Here is a 17,693-nt window from a genome sequence, read left to right on the forward strand (position 1 = left end):
GTTGCTCTTCTTGAGGAGTATCTTTGTGGTGTTCTCTGTATTTCCTGAATTTCAATGTTGTCCTCCCTTGCTAGGTTGGGGAAGTTCTCCTGGGTAATATCCTGAAGAGTGTTTTCCAACTTGGTTCCATTCTCCCCGTCACTTTCAGATACACCAATCAAACGTAGATTTGGTCTTTTCACATAGTCGCATATTTCTTGGAGGCTTTGTTCATTTCTTTTCATTCTTTTTCCTCTCATCTTGTCTTCTTGTTGTATTTCATGAATTTGATCTTCAATCAATGATATCCTTTCTTCTGCTTGATCAAATCAGCTATTGAAGCTTGTATGTGCTTCACGAAGTTCTCGTACTGTGGTTTTCAGCACCATCAGGTCATTTAAGCTCTTCTCTGCACTGGTTATTCTAGTTAACCATTCGTCTAAACTTTTTTCAAGGTTTTTAGCTTCCTTGCGATGGGTAGAACATCCTCCTTTAACTCACAGAAGTATGTTATTACCGACCTTCTGAAGCCAACTTCTGTCATCTCGTCAAACACATTCTCCATCCAGTTTTCTTCCCTTGCTGGTAAGGAGTTGTGTTCCTTTGGAAGAGAAGAGGCGTTCTGGTTTTTGGAATTTTCAGCCTTTCTGCTCTGGTTTCTCCCCATCTCTGTGGTTTTATCTATCTTTGGTCTTTGATGTTGGTGACCTACGGATGGGGTTTTGGTGTGGATGTCCTTTTTGGTGATGTTGATGCTACTCCTTTCTGTTTGTTAGTTTTCCTTCTAACAGACAGGACCTTCAGCTGCAGGTCTGTTGGAGTTTGCTGGAGGTCCGCTCCAGACCCTGTTTGCCTGGGTATCACCAGCGGAGGCTGCAGAACAGTAAATATTGCTGCCTGATCCTTCCTCTGGAAGCTTCATCATAGAGGGGCACCTGCCTGTATGACGTGTCTGTCGGCCCCTACTGGGAGGTGTCTCCCAGTCAGGCTACATGGGGGTCAGGGACCCACTTGAAGAGGCAGTCTGTCCATTATCGGAGCTCAAATGCCATGCTGGGAGAACCACTGCTCTCTTCAGAGCTGTCAGGCAGGGACATTTAAGTCTGGAGAAGCTGTGTGCTGCCTTTTGTTCAGGTATGTCCTGCCTTCAGAGGTGGAATCTGGAGAGGCAGTAGGCCTTGCTGAGCTGCAGTGGACTCTGCCCAGTTTGAGCTCCCCTGCTGCTTTGTTTACACTGTGAGCATGGAACCGCCTACTCAAGCCTCAGCAATGGTGGTCGCCCCTCCACCCACCAAGCTCCGGTGTCCCAAGTCAATCTCAGACGCTGCGCTAGCAGCAAGCAAGTCTCCGTGGGCATGGGACCCACCGAGCCAGGCACAGGAGGGGATCTCCTGGTCCGCTTGTTGCGAAGACAGTGGGAAAAGTGCAGCATTTGGGCTGGAGTGTATTGCTCCTCCAGGTATAGTCACTCACAGCTTCCCTTGGCTAGGAAAGGGAAATCCCCTGACCCCTTGCACTTCCTGGGTGAGGCGACACCCTGCCCTGCTTCGGCTCGCCCTCCATGGGCTGCACCCACTGTCCAACCAGTCCTAGTGAGATGAACCAGGTACCTCAGTTGGAAATGCAGAAATCACCTGTCTTCTGTGTCGATCTTGCTGGGAGCTGTACACCAGAGCTGTTCCTATTTGGCCATCTTGGAAGTGACTCAGTTGTTCAGCTTTATTTTCCAAGATGGGACACTCCACAACCTTGGTTTGATACTTAGATTTCCTAAGTAAAAGTCATGGTTACACATGAGAGCACAGAAGAATGGCTATTTTCTTTGTATAATTAAAGCCTTGGGGTTAGCGGGTTCATCACCAGCAAGGTAGTGGTTTGGGTTTTCTGATCAGTGGGACAAGAGAAGGAAAAAAAAAGGAAAAACATGTGAAGGAGGAGCCACATCGAATTCCTGTTCTCATTTCTAGTTAGACGCCTGAGAAGTTGAGAGGTTGAGTAACTTTATATATTATACATATTTTGGTTGGCAGAGCTGGGGTCTGGGGCTAGGCTTTCTGGGTCCAGTACTCTCTTTAGACTTTTGTGTCTTTGTAACAGTAAAACCCCTATTATATGTTTTCTTGGGAAAATGGTAGCTGTGTTTCTGGTTAACTTAATGTCTCCTATGGTGTCTCTTCTCTTAAGACCCTACTCATGTACCAAATTGTTATTGAGCACCTATAATGTTCTGGGCTCTAATCTAGACACCCATATCTCAGATTGAACAAAACCCAGACTCAGAAAACACTTTGGAAAATGCTTTTAAAGGGGAAATAAACCTAAGACAGTCTACTCCCAGGATATATGGAATTTATGGAGTAATACTTAAAAATTTTTTAAGTAATATCTGTTGGCCAGTTATTATCAAGAAAGATAGTTTACCATTGACTAAGCCAAGATTGTTCTGATGGATTGTCAGTGCTGACAGCTTTGACCAGACTATTTTACAGCTCACTGCATCATCCTGGTTACCATTATACCATTATCATGCTATAATCCTTTTCAGAGTCATACTTTATAGGAGCTATACTAAGCTTCTTTAGGAGAAGGTTTCATGATATCTGCCCTTCACACTTCCAGGGCAAAGATGTTTCTTTTCTGTACAATAGCCTTGATCCTGGGACTTCAAGTATGTATATATGCTCTTGGCTTTGGGTTTTGTTTTTTTTTTTCTGCTACCCTCAATATAGAAGTGGAATGGCTCTGTGTTCAGATAGGAATATTCCAGGCTCTTTGTGTTTCATGACAAAATGTCCCTTAAACTTTGAGTGTCTTTTTTTTTTTTTTTAATAATTAAAGAGTCTTTTTAAATCATTACATGTTATCTTTACTTCAGGTACATGCTTGAAAATTCAATCTCAAATTGTCTTTCAAAAGTTTGAGGCATGCCAGACACGGTGGCACACGCCTGTAATCCCAACACTGGGAAGCCGAGGCTGGAGGATCGCCCAAGCCCAGGAGTTCAAGACCAGCCTGAGCAATGTGGTGAAACCCCATTTCTACAAAAAATACAAAAATTAGCCAGGCATGGTGGTGTGTGCCTGTAGACCCAGTTAGTCAGGAGGCTGAGGTGGGAGGATTACCTCATCCCTAGGAGGTTGAGGCTGCAGTGAATTGGGATTGTGCCACTGCACTCCAGCCTAGGCAACAGAGTGAGGCCCTGTCTCAAAAAAAAAAAAAAAAAGTTTGAAGCGATTGATATTAAAGAGTTATTTCAGTGTTCACTGGCCAGTCATTCCTCTAAGCTGTCTCATTTGTCAGTTAGCATATTTCCCTAAGTGTGGGGAATACCATTAGTGTTCAAGATGATTTGAAGAACATACATTTTGGGGGAGTAGAATAGAAAAATAGGCCAGGCTCAATGGCTCACAACTGTAATCCCAACACTTTTGGAGGCCGAGGCGGGTGGGTTGCTTGAGTCCAGGAGTTCGACATAACAGAACCCTATCTCTACAAAAAAATACAAAAAAAAATCTGGGTGCAGTGACATGTGCCTGTAGTCCCAGCTACTGGGGAGGCTGAGGTGGGAGAATCATCTGAGCCCAGGAGGTCAAGGCTGCAGTGAGCCGTGATGGCGCCTACTGCCCTCCAGCCTGGGTGACGGTGAGACTCTGTCTCAAAAAAAATAAAGAGAGCAAAAAAATTTTTTATATGACCAGTTTAATTTATTTGAGGAGAAGAGGAAACTGACATATCAAACTCTTGGTTTTATGCCAGATGAAACGTTAGTTGATTTAAAGGCAATTTAAAGAAAAATATTAAGTGATTTGCAACGGAGATGTTACAAGAGATGGCTAAAATAGCAAGGATGGTATACAAATGGCAAACATTTTGAAAGCATTGGTGTGATGATTCAGCACAGATATGAGTCCTGAGGCGCTTCTTGGTTTTAGTGGTTTAGCTCTGACTTCATTAAGATGATGTAAATTTATTCCATTTAGAAAATTCCCAAAGTCTTCATAACCACTTAACTCTTGCTGCCTTTAATACCTGTTAGTAGTAGCCAGTTACTGAGAATAAATTGGTGTCATCTGAATGTACTGAGCTCAAACTGTAGCAAGTTAATATATCACATGCAGACAGCAATGTTTCAGTGTCCAGTTTGTCTTTTATTACTGTTACATTTGGATCCAAAGTTTATTTTAAAGGGCTAACACAAAACAACTGTTCGTCCTGTAAACCAAAAAGTATCTGAGACAAGTCTCAATCAATTTTGAAGTTTATTTTGCCAAGGTTAAGGACATGCCCATGACATATCCTCAGAAGGTCCAGACAACTTGTGCCCAAGGTGTTCGGGCTACAGCTTGGTTTTACACATTTTAGGGAGACAAAATATCAATCAATACATGTAAGATGTACATTGGTTCAGTCTGGAAAGGCAGGACAACTCAAAGCAAGGGGAATGGGGGGCGGGCTTCCCGGTCATAGGTAGATTCAAAGATTTTCTTATTGGCAGTTGATTGAAAGAGTTATTATCTAAAGACCTGGAATCAATAGAAAGGAATGTGTGGGTTAAGGTAAAGAGCTGTGGAGACCAAGGTTTTATCACGCAGATGAAGTCTCCAGGTAGCAGGCTTCAGAGTTGTTTTTGTTTTGTTTTGTGTTTTGTTTTGTGTTTTGTTTTGTTTTGTTCTTATTAGACGAAGTCTCCCTCTTGTCTCCCAGGCTGGAGTGCAATGGTGTGATCTTGGCCCACTACACCCTTCACCTCCTGGGTTCAAGCGATTCTCCTTCCTCAGCCTCCTGAGTAGGTAGTATTACAAGCGCCTGCCACCATGCCCAGCTAATTTTTGTATTTTTTGTAGAGACGGGGTTTCATCATGTTGGCCAGGCTGGTCTCGAACTCCTGACCTCAGGTGATCCACCCACCTCAGCCTCCCAAAGTGCTGGGATTACAGATGTGAGCCACCGCACCTGGCCCAGAGCTCTTATCAGACCTAAAAAGGTGCCAGACTCCCCTGGATCAGGGAAAAGACCTGGAAAGGAATGGAGAGTCTCTACAGAGTCAATTATTCCCACAAGAGACAGCTTTGCAGGGCCATCTCAAAATATGTCAAAGAAACATATTTTGGTGTAAAATACAATTTCTTTCAGGGCCTGCCATCTGCCATGTGATGCTTTACAAAAGTCAGGCTGGAATTTGGTGTTTTATTCCTACAAAAAGTCTGTTACCTGGGTCTTAAGATCTCTGTTTTTTTGTTTGTTTGTTTGAAATGGAGTCTCGCTCTGTTGCGCAGGCTGGAGTTCAGTGGCGCGATCTTGGCTCACTGCAAGCTCCGCCTCCCAGGTTCATGCCATTCTTCTGCCTCAGCCTCCCGAGTAGCTGAGACTACAGGTGCCTGCCACCACATCCGGCTAATTTTTGTATTTTTAGTAGAGATGGGGTTTCACCGTGTTATCCAGGATGGTCTTGATTTCCTGACCTCGTGATCCGCCTGCCTCGGCCTCCCAAAGTGCTGGGATTACAGGCGTGAGCCACTGCACCCGGCCAAGATCTCTGTTTTAATGTTAATACTGGTCAGCTATGCCTGAATTCAAAGGGAGGTGGGTATGAGGCATGCCCAACCCCCATTCCCATCATGGCCTGAACTAGTTTTTCAGGTTAACTTTGGAATGCCCTTAGCCAAGGGGAGGGTCCATCAGTCAGTTGGCAGATGGGGGGTGGGGTGCTTAGAACTTTATTTTTGGTTTACAATCCCATTGTGTAAAGTGTATCCTAAGAAACCTCTATGATTTTTATAGAATATATTGAGGTAGTTGTGGGGCCTGGAGAGTGAAGTGGGCACCACGGTCATATGAGTCCTCCCTTGTCCCTTGTTTGCAAGGAAAGCTTAATTGTAGAGCACTGAAGTCCAGGTTTTTGTCTGACTCTCCCCTCCCCAGCCATCATACCTGTCTACTGTTGAATTACTCTCCTTTTATTCTCCCCACCAGTCCCTCCCCTTCTACCTTTATTTGTATGTGCAAGGAAGATTTGAGGGAAACAACTAAATTTTTAAAGAGTCTGAGTAGAAAAACAATGGTTTTCGAGAAACTGAAACTTTGGTTTCTCTGTCCTATAGGCCTCCTCATTTTCCTTTCTGCGATATCATCGGGAAGCACCCTGTTTAACCTGCTTCATCAACCCCAGGTTCCTTCTAGAATTGCTCTTCAAGCTTTTTTCTATTTTATGTTTCTACCTGTGCTCTTTGTCAATAATTAATCAATTATTTACCTCTGAAATTTCTCAGTGTACAGTGTGTTACTGTTCTAGAAAATCTTTTCATTTAAGTTCTTATTCTGTATAATACTCAAATTAGAGAATTGCTGAAAATGTGAAGTTTAACATTTTTTTGTATCTGCTTAAATCCGTGACCATTATGCTCTGTTTGTAAAATGCCCCGTTCATCCTCCTGTCACCAGCTGTTGTTGCCATTCAGTTGCATGTCAGTGTCATCCCGCAGATCCTCATTCTCATTATGCCTTAAATGCCGATTTTTCCTCCACCCAATAAACCACAGACTCCCAAGCTATCTCCGTCTCTTGCACTTTCATGATCTATGACCCTGTTCACCATCTCCTACCCACCACCCTCCCCCACCTACCCACCCCAATCCTTTCTACTTTGCCCTCTGGGACATAGTGAGATGGCAGCAGCAGGATGCCCTGTAGCCTCAGCCTCTTCTCTGAACTTTCCTTTTTCCTTCCCCCACCCACCTTTTCCTTTTTTGCTGTGACAAAACCTGACTTTCTCCTGAGCTCACTGCTTCTCCCACCACCTTATCAGGTGGTGCCTTTTTTCCTCTAGAAAGGCACCCTCTTGTACCATTGGGTCAGGAAACAGGATCAGTACCTTGCTTATTATTGCCACTTCCAGAAATTCTCCCTCCCTCTTCCATAGAAACCCCCAGTTATCAATCCCAGATCATCAGAGTGGACTACCCACCAACCCTCCTCTTTATAATCATCTACAGACACCCCAATCTGTCCTGAAGGTTTTCCCTTGAAAAAACTATCTTCAGTAGCTCTTCTCTCAAATCCTTAGTGATGTTAGTATCCGTGTGGGTAGTCCTTTAGATACCCTGTTCTCCCAGTTCCCTGACCTCCTCTTCCACTGAGCTTGTCCTCCACCTCATCACAGCCACTCATTCACATAGTTGTAGCTAGACCTATCCTTCCTTACCCTCATGCCAGCTCTTCAGTCTCATTTCAGGCATCTGACTCTGACCACCACCTCCTCTTTCCAGTTCACTCCCTCTCATACCTCACTCCATCATTTCTTCAACTTCGCCAGACCTATGGTCTGTTGATATTCCCGTCTGTTCAGAGTCCCACACCTCTTTCTAGCTTCCAGTCTACCTTTCTGGTCGTTGTAGCAAAATTTCTCAGTAAAGAGAAGACTTGGTTCTCTTCACTGTCTCTAATTTCTTTCCTCCCATATGAAACCCACTCCAGTCATGCTTTCCCTATTATGACTCCACCAAAACTGCTGTTGCCAAGGTCCAGTGACTTTCTGAATCCAGGGGTCAATTTTCAGCCCTTGCTATACCCTATAAGCCTTTGACAGAATTGATCACTCCCACTTCCTGAGTAGCCTTTGTTCACATCGCTTTCAGGACTCTTTGGGTTTTCTTTCTACCTCGGTGGTCACTTCTTAATCAGCTTCTTCACTCAGGGGCCAGTAGGCATCTCAAAATATAACATCAAAAACTAAACCTTTTTTTTTTTTAGTAGAGTCAGGGTCTCACTGTGCTGTCCAGGCTAGTCTCTAACTCCTGACCGCAAGCAATCCTCCAGCCTAGGCCTCTCGAAGTGCTGGGATTACAGCATGAGCCACCATGCCCACCCTAAAACCAAACTTGATCTTACCTGCAGATCTTACACATTTCTCTTTATCTCAGTAAAAATCTCCTCCAGTCTTCCATTTGCTCAGACCAAAAATCTTGGAGTTTCCTTGTTCCTCTTTCTCAAAGCTCATGTCCAGTATTAGCAAATTATGTTGGTTTTATGTCAGTATATATCTAGAATTCAACCACTTCTCATCACCTCCACTATTACCACCTACATCAAAATCATCATCTCTTGCCTGGATGTCACCTCATGGGTCCCCTGCTTCCATCCTTGCCTCTGCCACTCCCAGTCTTTTCTCAACCCAGCAGCCAATATGATCCTTACAGTTAAAATTTAAGTCAGTTTGTAAGTTAAATCATGTCACTTGGTAAAACCCAAAGTCCCCCAAATCAGTTCTGAGGCTCATACTCATCTAGGGATAGAAGTAAATCCCGTGTTAGCATCAGTTAATACCTGTGCTTGTACTTAAACCTTATTTTTCTTGTTTTCAGTAAATTATAGTGACATCTTTTGGATTAAATTGTTACCTTTACAATTGATATTGACATTTCTCAAGACACCAAAAGATTATATGAGATTTTTTTCTCAAGAATTGCAAAAATCTGTGGTGCAGCTTGACATTTTTATATTCATTTTTTGCTAAACACATTGTGTATTAGATCTAAAGAGTGTCCTTTGTCATGATTCAAGGTTTTTATGAAAGAGACATTTTGCTGTAAATCTGTACTGCCCAAGAAGAAATTGCATCCCTCTTTTCCCTTATGACTATCCTATTCTTTCCAAACCAAAAACCACAAGTTAATAAAATTGAATTTGGACCTCTTTCCTTGAATACCTATTACAAGCCAAGCGCTGTCCTTGACATTATCTCCTTTAATTTCTGTAAACAATTCTGTTATGTAGCCTCACTTTTGAGGTTGGGAACAGAGGCTCTGGGAGATTAAGTACGTATTCTATTCAAGGTCACACAAGTAAGTGATGAAGCTGGGGTTGAATCCAGGTATGACTCTTGATATACACCCTGCCTGACCAAAGTGACTGTTTAACTGGTTTTGTAAGTTAATTTGTCACTGGTAAGACATTGAACACCTATGGTTCCTTAGATGTAATGGGCATAGACAAGGAAGAAATTCAGTGTTTAAATCAGTTAAGAAAGCTGTGATTCTAGGCCCTACTAACTACAAAGCTTTCAATATTCTTTTATTTTTTCCACTTAGTGACAAATTATTCTTTAAAAATCTTGCCATTGGCCTCTGCCTCTTCAACTTACACTAATAGTTCTTTTTTTTGAGACGGAGTCTCGCTCTGTCACCCAGGCTGGAGTGCAGTGGCACGATCTCCGCTCACTGCAAGCTCCGCCTCCCAGGTTCACACCATTCTCCTGCCTCAGCCTCCCAAGTAGCTGGGACTACAGGCACCCGCCACCACACCCGGCTAATTTTTTATATTTTTAGTAGAGACGGGGTTTCACCGTGTTAGCCAGGATGGTCTCGATCTCCTGACCTCATGATCCACCCACCTCGGCCTCCCAAAGTGCTGGGATCACAGGCGTGAGCCATCGCACCTGGCCAACTTACACTAATAGTTCTAAAATGAAGCCATGTCTATAAATTGTTAACACTTGAGGCAGAGAGGAATTGAGGGATTGAGTAACAGAACTTTAAAAATCATTCTAAAAATTCTACATGTTCACATTTAATTGCTCAAGTCTCTGTGATGTGATTTGACAACAAGCTGTCTTACAATCATGTGTTTGTCTTTACAGTGATCCTGCCATGAAGCAGTTTCTGCTGTACTTGGATGAGTCCAATGCCCTGGGGAAGAAGTTCATCATTCAAGACATTGATGACACTCATGTCTTTGTAATAGCAGAACTGGTTAATGTCCTCCAGGAGCGAGTGGGTGAATTAATGGACCAAAATGCTTTTTCCCTTACCCAGAAATGAAAATACTCAATATGGACCATTTAGGAATTATAAGCAGCAACTGTGAAAGACTTGCCACTCGATATCTTAGGTGACTGATTAGACATAGAGGGTTGTTTTAGGAGCATGCCACGGGAAAGACTGAGGGATCATGATCATTTGTTCAGAAAAAAAGCCCCTGAACTGATTTTGTTATACCATAGAATTTTAAAAAAAAAAAAAAAGAAGAAAAAAAAGCTTTAACAGTTGGCTGTAATTTGGCTTTTATTATCCTTTATTAAAATACAAATGTCAATGCTTTTCCTGCCTTTTTAATACCATGTCAGTGTAACATAGGTATTTATTTTGCTCATCCCTGTGAGCTGTGCATTTTTGCTGCGTGGATGTGATTGTTTGGTTTCAGTTAGAAACGTCATAGATTTGCTGTTTGAATATGCCAAGGTGGGGACTTCGACATTATGTACGTCTCACAAATCCTACCTGCATACCAGTCAGCTCTATTGAGGAAGACAATGTAAAACTAATGTAAACTACAGTTTGCATTTCCCTGAAAACAGAATATTGTTTTTAAGAGGGTTAGAAACAACCAATGGGAAAGGCACATGCTGCTTTGTTTAGTTTTTCCTTGTTCAAACTTTGTTGGTCACATTTTCCCATCTGTATTCTTTTTTATTAAGAAAACAGCTTAGGGAGGCTGAGGTGGGAGGATTGCTTGAGCCCAGAAGTCCGAGGTTGCTACAAAAACACCATTGCACTCTAGCCTGGACAACAGAGAGACCCTGCCTCAAAAAAAAAAAAAAAAAAAAAATTCTACTTGTACCTTATTCCCTATGAGAATACTTATCAAACTTATCTAAAAAAGAAAAATAGGAACAGCCATATGCAAAGTCAGCCCAACAGGAAAGGACATATTAGATTAAAATACATTGCAGCCTGGGCCCAGTGGCTCACACCTGTAATCCCAGCACTTTGGGAGGCTGAGGCAGGCAGATCGCTTGAGCCCAGGAGTCGAAACCCTGTCTCTACAAAAAAAAATACAAAAATCTGCCTGTTGTCCCAGCCACTGGGGAGGCTGAGGTAGGAGGATGGCTTAAGCCCAGGAGGTCAAGGCTGCAGTGAACCTTGATCATTGCTACTGCCACTCCAGCCTAGATGACAGAGTGAGACCCTGTCTCCAAAAAAAAAAAAAGTGTATATGTATGTGTGTATATATAGCAAGAGAGAGTTCTGTGATCAATTGAAGGCAAAAACAATAACACTGAGAGGGGCTTTGCTTCCCTTCCTGAAGATCATGTCATTGGGGTGGGTTCCTGTAAAGGGAATTTTCCAAGAGAAAAGAGAATTTTCATGACCTGTAGATCTTATCAAATCCATTTTACCTGCTTCCTTATGGTATGTTTATTCAAAGCACCTGTGTACCATATTTATTCACTTACACAGCATTACTGAATCTGGAAATTTTCAGTTAGGTATATTTTACATAATTCCCACCCATATAACTCAGTCCATACAGTTCACAGTTTTCATTCCCTCATAGCAATGCAAAAAATTTTGATGAGTTACTAGTACTAAAACTAGTTAAGTAAAAGATGATTCTTAAGAATTTCCAGGCCGGGCATGGTGGCTCACGCCTGTAATCCCAGCACTTTGGGAGGCTGAGGCAGGCGGCTCACGAGGTCAGGAGATCGAGACCATCCTGCTAACATGGTGAAACCCCATCTCTATTAAAAATACAAAAAATTAGCCGGGCCTGGTGGCGGGTGCCTGTAGTCCCATCTACTCAGGAGGCTGAGGCAGGAGAATGGCGTGAACCCGGGAGGCGGAGCTTTCAGTAAGCTGAGATTGTGCCACTGCACTCCAGCCTGGGCGACAGAGGGAGACTCCATCTCAAAAAAAAAAAAAAAATGGATTTCCAGCTATACTAAAATGTTACTAATGTATCTTATATTTCAGGCATGTCTAAATCAACTTTTAGTATGCCTCAGGCATTTGTCACCAACCTTTTATATTAACATGAAACTTAGAAAATTTTTGATAGAATCCCAGAGTTCAAAAGGTATTAGGATTTTTGCCACGGAAGTAAAAAAGAGAAAAAAAGATATTTATGAGAAAACTATTGAACAGTGACTGTGTTGTACCCGAGCAAGTTAGAGGAACGCCACACTTTGAGACGAATTTAAAAGTCCTTTATTTAGCCGGCAGCCAAGAGGTGGCTCACACTTGGAATTATCTCGGCTCCGAGGAAGGGGCTTGATTTTCCTTTATACTTTGGTTTAGGAAGGGGACGGGAGCTCAGTTGCAACAATTCTACAGAAGTAAAAACATGCAAAAAATTAAAAAGACAAATGGTTACAGAGAAACAAACAGTTCCAGGTGCAGGGGCTCTAAATCTATCATAAGATGTCAGGTATGGGGGCTCTGCCGGACACCAACTCAAGGCTTTATGGTGTTATCTCTTGAGCGAAATCCTGGGAACTTCGTACATTGCTTGCTTCGGTACCTTATGAGTTAATTGGACTCTTTGATATGTTGAGAGTCAGCTTACACAAGTTAACTTCTTGAGGAAAGGGGGTGGGTAAGGAGTCCTTGATGTCCTGTAAATGAAGGAACCAAATGGAGTTCCTCCGGCTTTCTCAGCTAAGGGAGAGCTTATTCACGTGGAAACAAGGCTAGGTGATTAAGGGAGAAAGGGAGAGTCTGAAAACAAGGTTAATAAAAACAAGGTTAGGTATTAGAACTGCAAAGAGTATTAAGTGAAATAAGTGAAGGAAAATATGAACTCATTTTTTAAAAGTTGTGTTGGGGCAAATGTTAAATATCTTTCTTTCTCTGGACATTATTAAGAAAGATAGAGTGATGTGAATGATAGGAAGCCCACCTGTAACCACTTAGCTGACATGTCCAACTATGGGTGAACAGGAAATAAGTGACATTTACCTAGGCTGTTTATTGGAATCTGACTAGCATTATTTGATTTGGCATACTTTACATGTCCAGAACAAGGCTGTTGGTGCTTGGCACCAAGAAATTTATAACTTTTTTTTTTTAATAAAGTCCTAAAGGTAGCATTAAAATGACTTAACTGGAGGCAGGAGGATCACTGAAGCCCAGGAGTTTGAAGCTGCAGTAAGCTAAGAAGGTGCCACTGCACTGCAGCCTGGGTGACAGAGTGAAACTTTGTCTCTTAATAGAACTATGGACTGAAGTTGTGATATTGAGTGTTATATTTCTCAATAAAGGTTTTTTCTTTTAATACTGTATTAGATCAAAGTTCAAGGTCTTAATTCCTTGAATTCCAATTTCCTTATGAAATTTCATGTGATTAATTTAAAATTCCAGGGATCCTATCTAACATCACAGTTGATTGATATAACAATGTATTTTGAGAAATCAGTTTTGGTGAACAGTAACAGCATTACTGATAATAGGCAACAAACACTACTGCATTTTATTTCTGATAGGCATTATAGGTGGTAATCCAAATGATTAATGATTTTATTGCTCTTTATATTGTCTAGAACAGGTGATTTGACATAATTGTACTTTTTTCTGAGAAGTTGGTAGTGTACTTACTACTCTATTTTGTAGTTATACAATAAATCTTACTTAGCTGACAACTAGGAGTAAAAGCTCTGACAAAAAGCCTCTGCTGTAACTAAAATACTGAGATCATTCTATCTTAACAAACTTAACAGATGGGGAAGGGGTATATTTTAAAGATGGAGAAATGATGCAGTTTGCAAATATAGTCAATATTCTCAAGTGTACGTAGCTCAATTTCATTTGCAGCAAAGATAACACTGAAATGTCTATGGATGAGATTATTGGATAAGCTTTTTAAAAAACACTGTTCTCAAGATAGGCAAGTGATTAAGAGCACTGACTGGGCTGGGCGCGGTGGCTCACGTCTGTAATCCCAGCACTTTGGGAGGCTGAGGCGGGCGAATCACGAGGTCAGGAGATCAAGACAATCCTGGCTAACAAGGTGAAACCCTGTCTCTACTAAAAATACAAAAAAATTAGCTGGGCATGGTGGTGGGCGCCTGTAGTCCCAGCTACTCTGGAGGCTGAGGCAGGAGAATGGTGTAATCCCGGGAGGTGGAGGTTGCAGTGAGCCGAGATCGTGCCACTGCACTCCAGCCGGGGTGACAGAGCGAGACTCCCATCTCAAAAAAAATAAAAATAAAAAGCACTGATTGAATCTAGATTCCTTGAGTCCAAGTGTCAGATCTCTGCTTACTAGCTCTGGGATCTCAGATGTTTCGTTGATTGGATTTCTTTGTGCTCATTTGTGTAAACAGGAATGCCTGTCTTTAAAGACTATTAAAATGAATGTGAGTTAACACACAAGAGGTCTTCAAAAAGTTGATGGAAAATGCATATTATGAAAAAAATTATGCATAGATTTCAAAAATTTTTGCAACAAAATAAACTCATCATTATAACATGTCTGAACAAGATCTAGTTTGAGGCACTAAGAAGGATATCAGTTTAAATAGAGCCCCTGTCAGAACAATATGAATTCTGCTAAAACTGAAGCAAGAACAAACATCAAATTTATGGCAAAGCTTAGGTGGAAGAATGGTGCAATCATTGATGCTTTGCAAAAAGTTTATGGGAACAACGCCCCAAGGAAATCAGTTTACAAATGGATAATTCATTTTAAGAAAGGACAAGACGATGTTGAAGATGAAACCTACAGCAGCAGACCGTGCCACTTCGTGAGGAAAAAATTATCTCATTCATGCCCTACTTGAAGAGGACCAATGATTAACAGCAGAAACGATAGCCAACACAATATGCTCCTTAGTTGGTTCAGCTTTTATAAATCTGACTGAAAAATTAAAGTTGAGCACACTTTCCACTCAATGGATACCAAAACCATCCAGCCCAGGTCAGCTGCAGACAAAAGCAGAGCTTTCGATGGAAATGTCAAACAAGTGAGATCAAGATCCTGAAGCATTTCTTCAAAGAATTGTAGCAAAAACAGACTTTTAAAACCTTGAATTCAGAGACAGGTATAAAGACTGCTTGGTGATTTTGAAAGGACTGAGATCATTTTGGGGGAGATCATCTTCAGAAAATGACCAGATACAACAAGAATTTAACATGGCAGCCAAACCAACCCACTAACACACATTTAAATAAGATACCCAAATGCAGAAAGAAAAGCACAGTCGTCATGCAAAATAGTCACTACTCATTCAAAAACTCTATAGTTGTCTGAGTCGTTATACTCAAAATATCCAATAATATTTCTTTTGCTGAGCTGTAAAATAATTATTTTGCAAACATAAAAAAAAGAAGAAAAAAAAAAGAATTGTAACAGAAACATGGCTTTACCAGTATGACCCTCAAGACAAAATACAAAACAATGGCTACCAAGAGGTAGAAGTGGCCCAGTCACAGCAAGAGCAGATTGATCAAGAGCAAAGGTCATGGTAACAGTTTTTTGGATCCTCAAGTCATTTTGCTTGTTGACTTTTTGGAGGGCCGAATAAAGATATCATCTGCTTATTATGAGAGTGTTTCGAGAGAAATCCAAAGCTTAGCAGAGAAACGCCTGGGAAAGCTTCACCAGAGGGTCCTCCACCGTGACAGTTCTCCTGCGCATTCCTCTCATAAAGCAAGGGCAGTTTAGCTAGAATTTCTATCAAAAATCATTAGGTATCCATCTCCCAGTCCTGATTTGGCTCCTTCTGACTTCTTTTTGTTTCCCAATCTTAAAAAAATCCCTAAAGGGCACCTGTTTTTCTTCAGCTAATAAAAAAGACATGGTTAATTTCCCAGGACCCTCAGTTCTTTAGGGATAGACTGAATGGCTGGTATCATTGCTTGAACTTAATGGAGCTTATGTTGAGAAATAAAATAAATTATATTTTATTTTTATCTTTTAATTCTATTTTTCCGTGAACTTTTTGAAGTCCCCTCAGATATAAAGCAGATCGTTACGAAACTGAGTTACCTTGAATCTAGAAGAGCACAATGATAAAGGGGAAGATAGAAACACACCCATATGCGTTGTTTTCCCCACTTTCACAATGCCGTGCAGAAACTAACAGATGAAGGAGGAGAATCCCTAAAAACAGAGCATTGGGTAGCTAGTCCACCAGCGGTCTGATGCTTTCATTGATCTCAAAACTGTCTCTGAGTAACTCTACCAGGAAAGTTGTCTGGAGGGTTAACATTTCTGAAACCATTTTTATCTTTGCCTTCATTCTTGAATGATAATTAGTCTCGAATGTTTGGATCACAATCCATTGAAAAACTAGGCTATTTTTTCACTGTCCTCAGACATTTACTGAGTCCAGTTTGGACTTTATTTTATTTTATTTTTTTTGAAACAAGGTCTCGCTCTGTTGCTCAGGCTGAAGTGCAATAGCGCAAACTCGGCTCACTGCATCCTCCCAGGTTCAAGCAATTCTCGTGCCTCAGCCATCCCTACAGGCATGCGCCACCACACTTTGCTAATTTTGTATTTTTGGTAGAGACGGGGTTTGCACCATGTTGGCCAGGCTGGTCTCGAACTCCCAACCTCAAGTAATCTGGCCTCCCAAAGTGGTGGGATTACAGGCGTGAGCCAGCGCGCCCGGCCTGGACTTAACTTCTGAAGAACTCTTTCTGTTTAGATTGCAGGAGCGTTCTCTCAGCTCATCTCTTGTTTTCTCACCCAGCTGTTCTTTTTCTAGTTGGCCATCATTCTTCATCCCTCCCTCCCTTTCCTGCAGTTAATTATTTCTTTGAAATTTTAAAACTTCTTAATGTTGCCTGGAATACATGAGTCTTCCTGATCTCTTCAAACGGGGTTTGTTTTGTTTTGTTTTGGGGAGAATTCTTTTGACGTTTTTGAATAAGCTGTTAACAACTTTAATACCTGTCTTGTTTGTTTTCTTCAGAAATTTATTAGTTCTCCATGATTAACACCTTTATGTTGTTATCTCATTATTTTCATTCCTTTTTAATTCTCTGTTTTAGGAATGCTTGTCAAATTCGTCACTAAAATTGATTTACTTTCTTGAAAACCTGTTTCTGCTGCTCCCAACATGATTTAATCTTGGCTACTGAGCTTTTGGTTACGTTGCACTCCCTTTAAAATTACTCCGTTTAAGTACAGTGTTCACTCTTTGGGTAATGTGTACAATAGAAGCCCAATCCCCACCTATACCCAATATATCCATGGGACAAGCATGTACATGCACCCCCTGAATCTAAAATAAAGATTTTTTAAAAACTATATCTGTCACAGCCTTAATTGAAGTTCTCTTTTTATGAGCGATACACATTCATTGCAGGCAGATTGAAAAAGGGAAACAAAAGAAAATACAACTCAACCATAATCCCACCACTCAGGAGTAGCCACAATTAAAATGTTAATAACAGGCTGGGTATGATGGTTCACACCTGTAATCCTAGCACTTTGGGAGGCCAAGGCAGGAGGATCCCTTGAGCTTAGGAGTTCCAGAACAGCTTGGGTAACATAGACCTTGTCTCCACTAAAAAAATCAAAAAAATTAGGCCAGGCGTGGTCTCACACCTGTAATCCCAGAACTTTGGGAGCCCAAGGCGGGTGGATACTTGAGGCCAGAAGTTCGAAACCCACCTGGCCAACATTGCGAAACCCCATCTCTACTAAAAATACGAAAGTTAGCCAGATGTGGTGGTGTGCACACACAGCTACTGGGGAAGCTGAGGCATGAGAATCGCTTGAACCCAAGAGGCAGAGGTTGCAGTGGGCTAAGATGGCACCACTGCCCTCCACCCTGGATGACAGAGCATGACTCTGCCTCAAAAAAAAAAAAAAAAAAAAGACCGGCATGATGATGCATGCCTGTAGTCCCAGCTACTGGGGCTGGGGGAGGTGCTGAGGCAGGAGGATCGCTTGAGCCCGAGAGGTCAAGGCTGTAGTGAGCCGTGATTGCA

General features: G+C 41.8%; 1 protein-coding gene across 1 annotated transcript in view; it reads left to right on the forward strand.

Annotated features, from left to right (window-relative positions):
• GTF2H5 (general transcription factor IIH subunit 5) overlaps positions 1-10,068 on the forward strand; it is a 28,076-nt gene extending 18,008 nt beyond the window's left edge. The window contains exon 3 of the mRNA XM_001145020.7: positions 9,614-10,068. Coding sequence (XP_001145020.1) covers positions 9,614-9,794 — 181 coding nt within the window. The 3' untranslated portion in view covers positions 9,795-10,068. The remainder of the gene's footprint in view (positions 1-9,613) is intronic.
• Positions 10,069-17,693: the final 7,625 nt, after the last annotated feature.

The sequence above is a fragment of the Pan troglodytes genome, chromosome 5 (assembly GCF_028858775.2).
Source record: "Pan troglodytes isolate AG18354 chromosome 5, NHGRI_mPanTro3-v2.0_pri, whole genome shotgun sequence".
NCBI lineage: Eukaryota > Metazoa > Chordata > Mammalia > Primates > Hominidae > Pan > Pan troglodytes.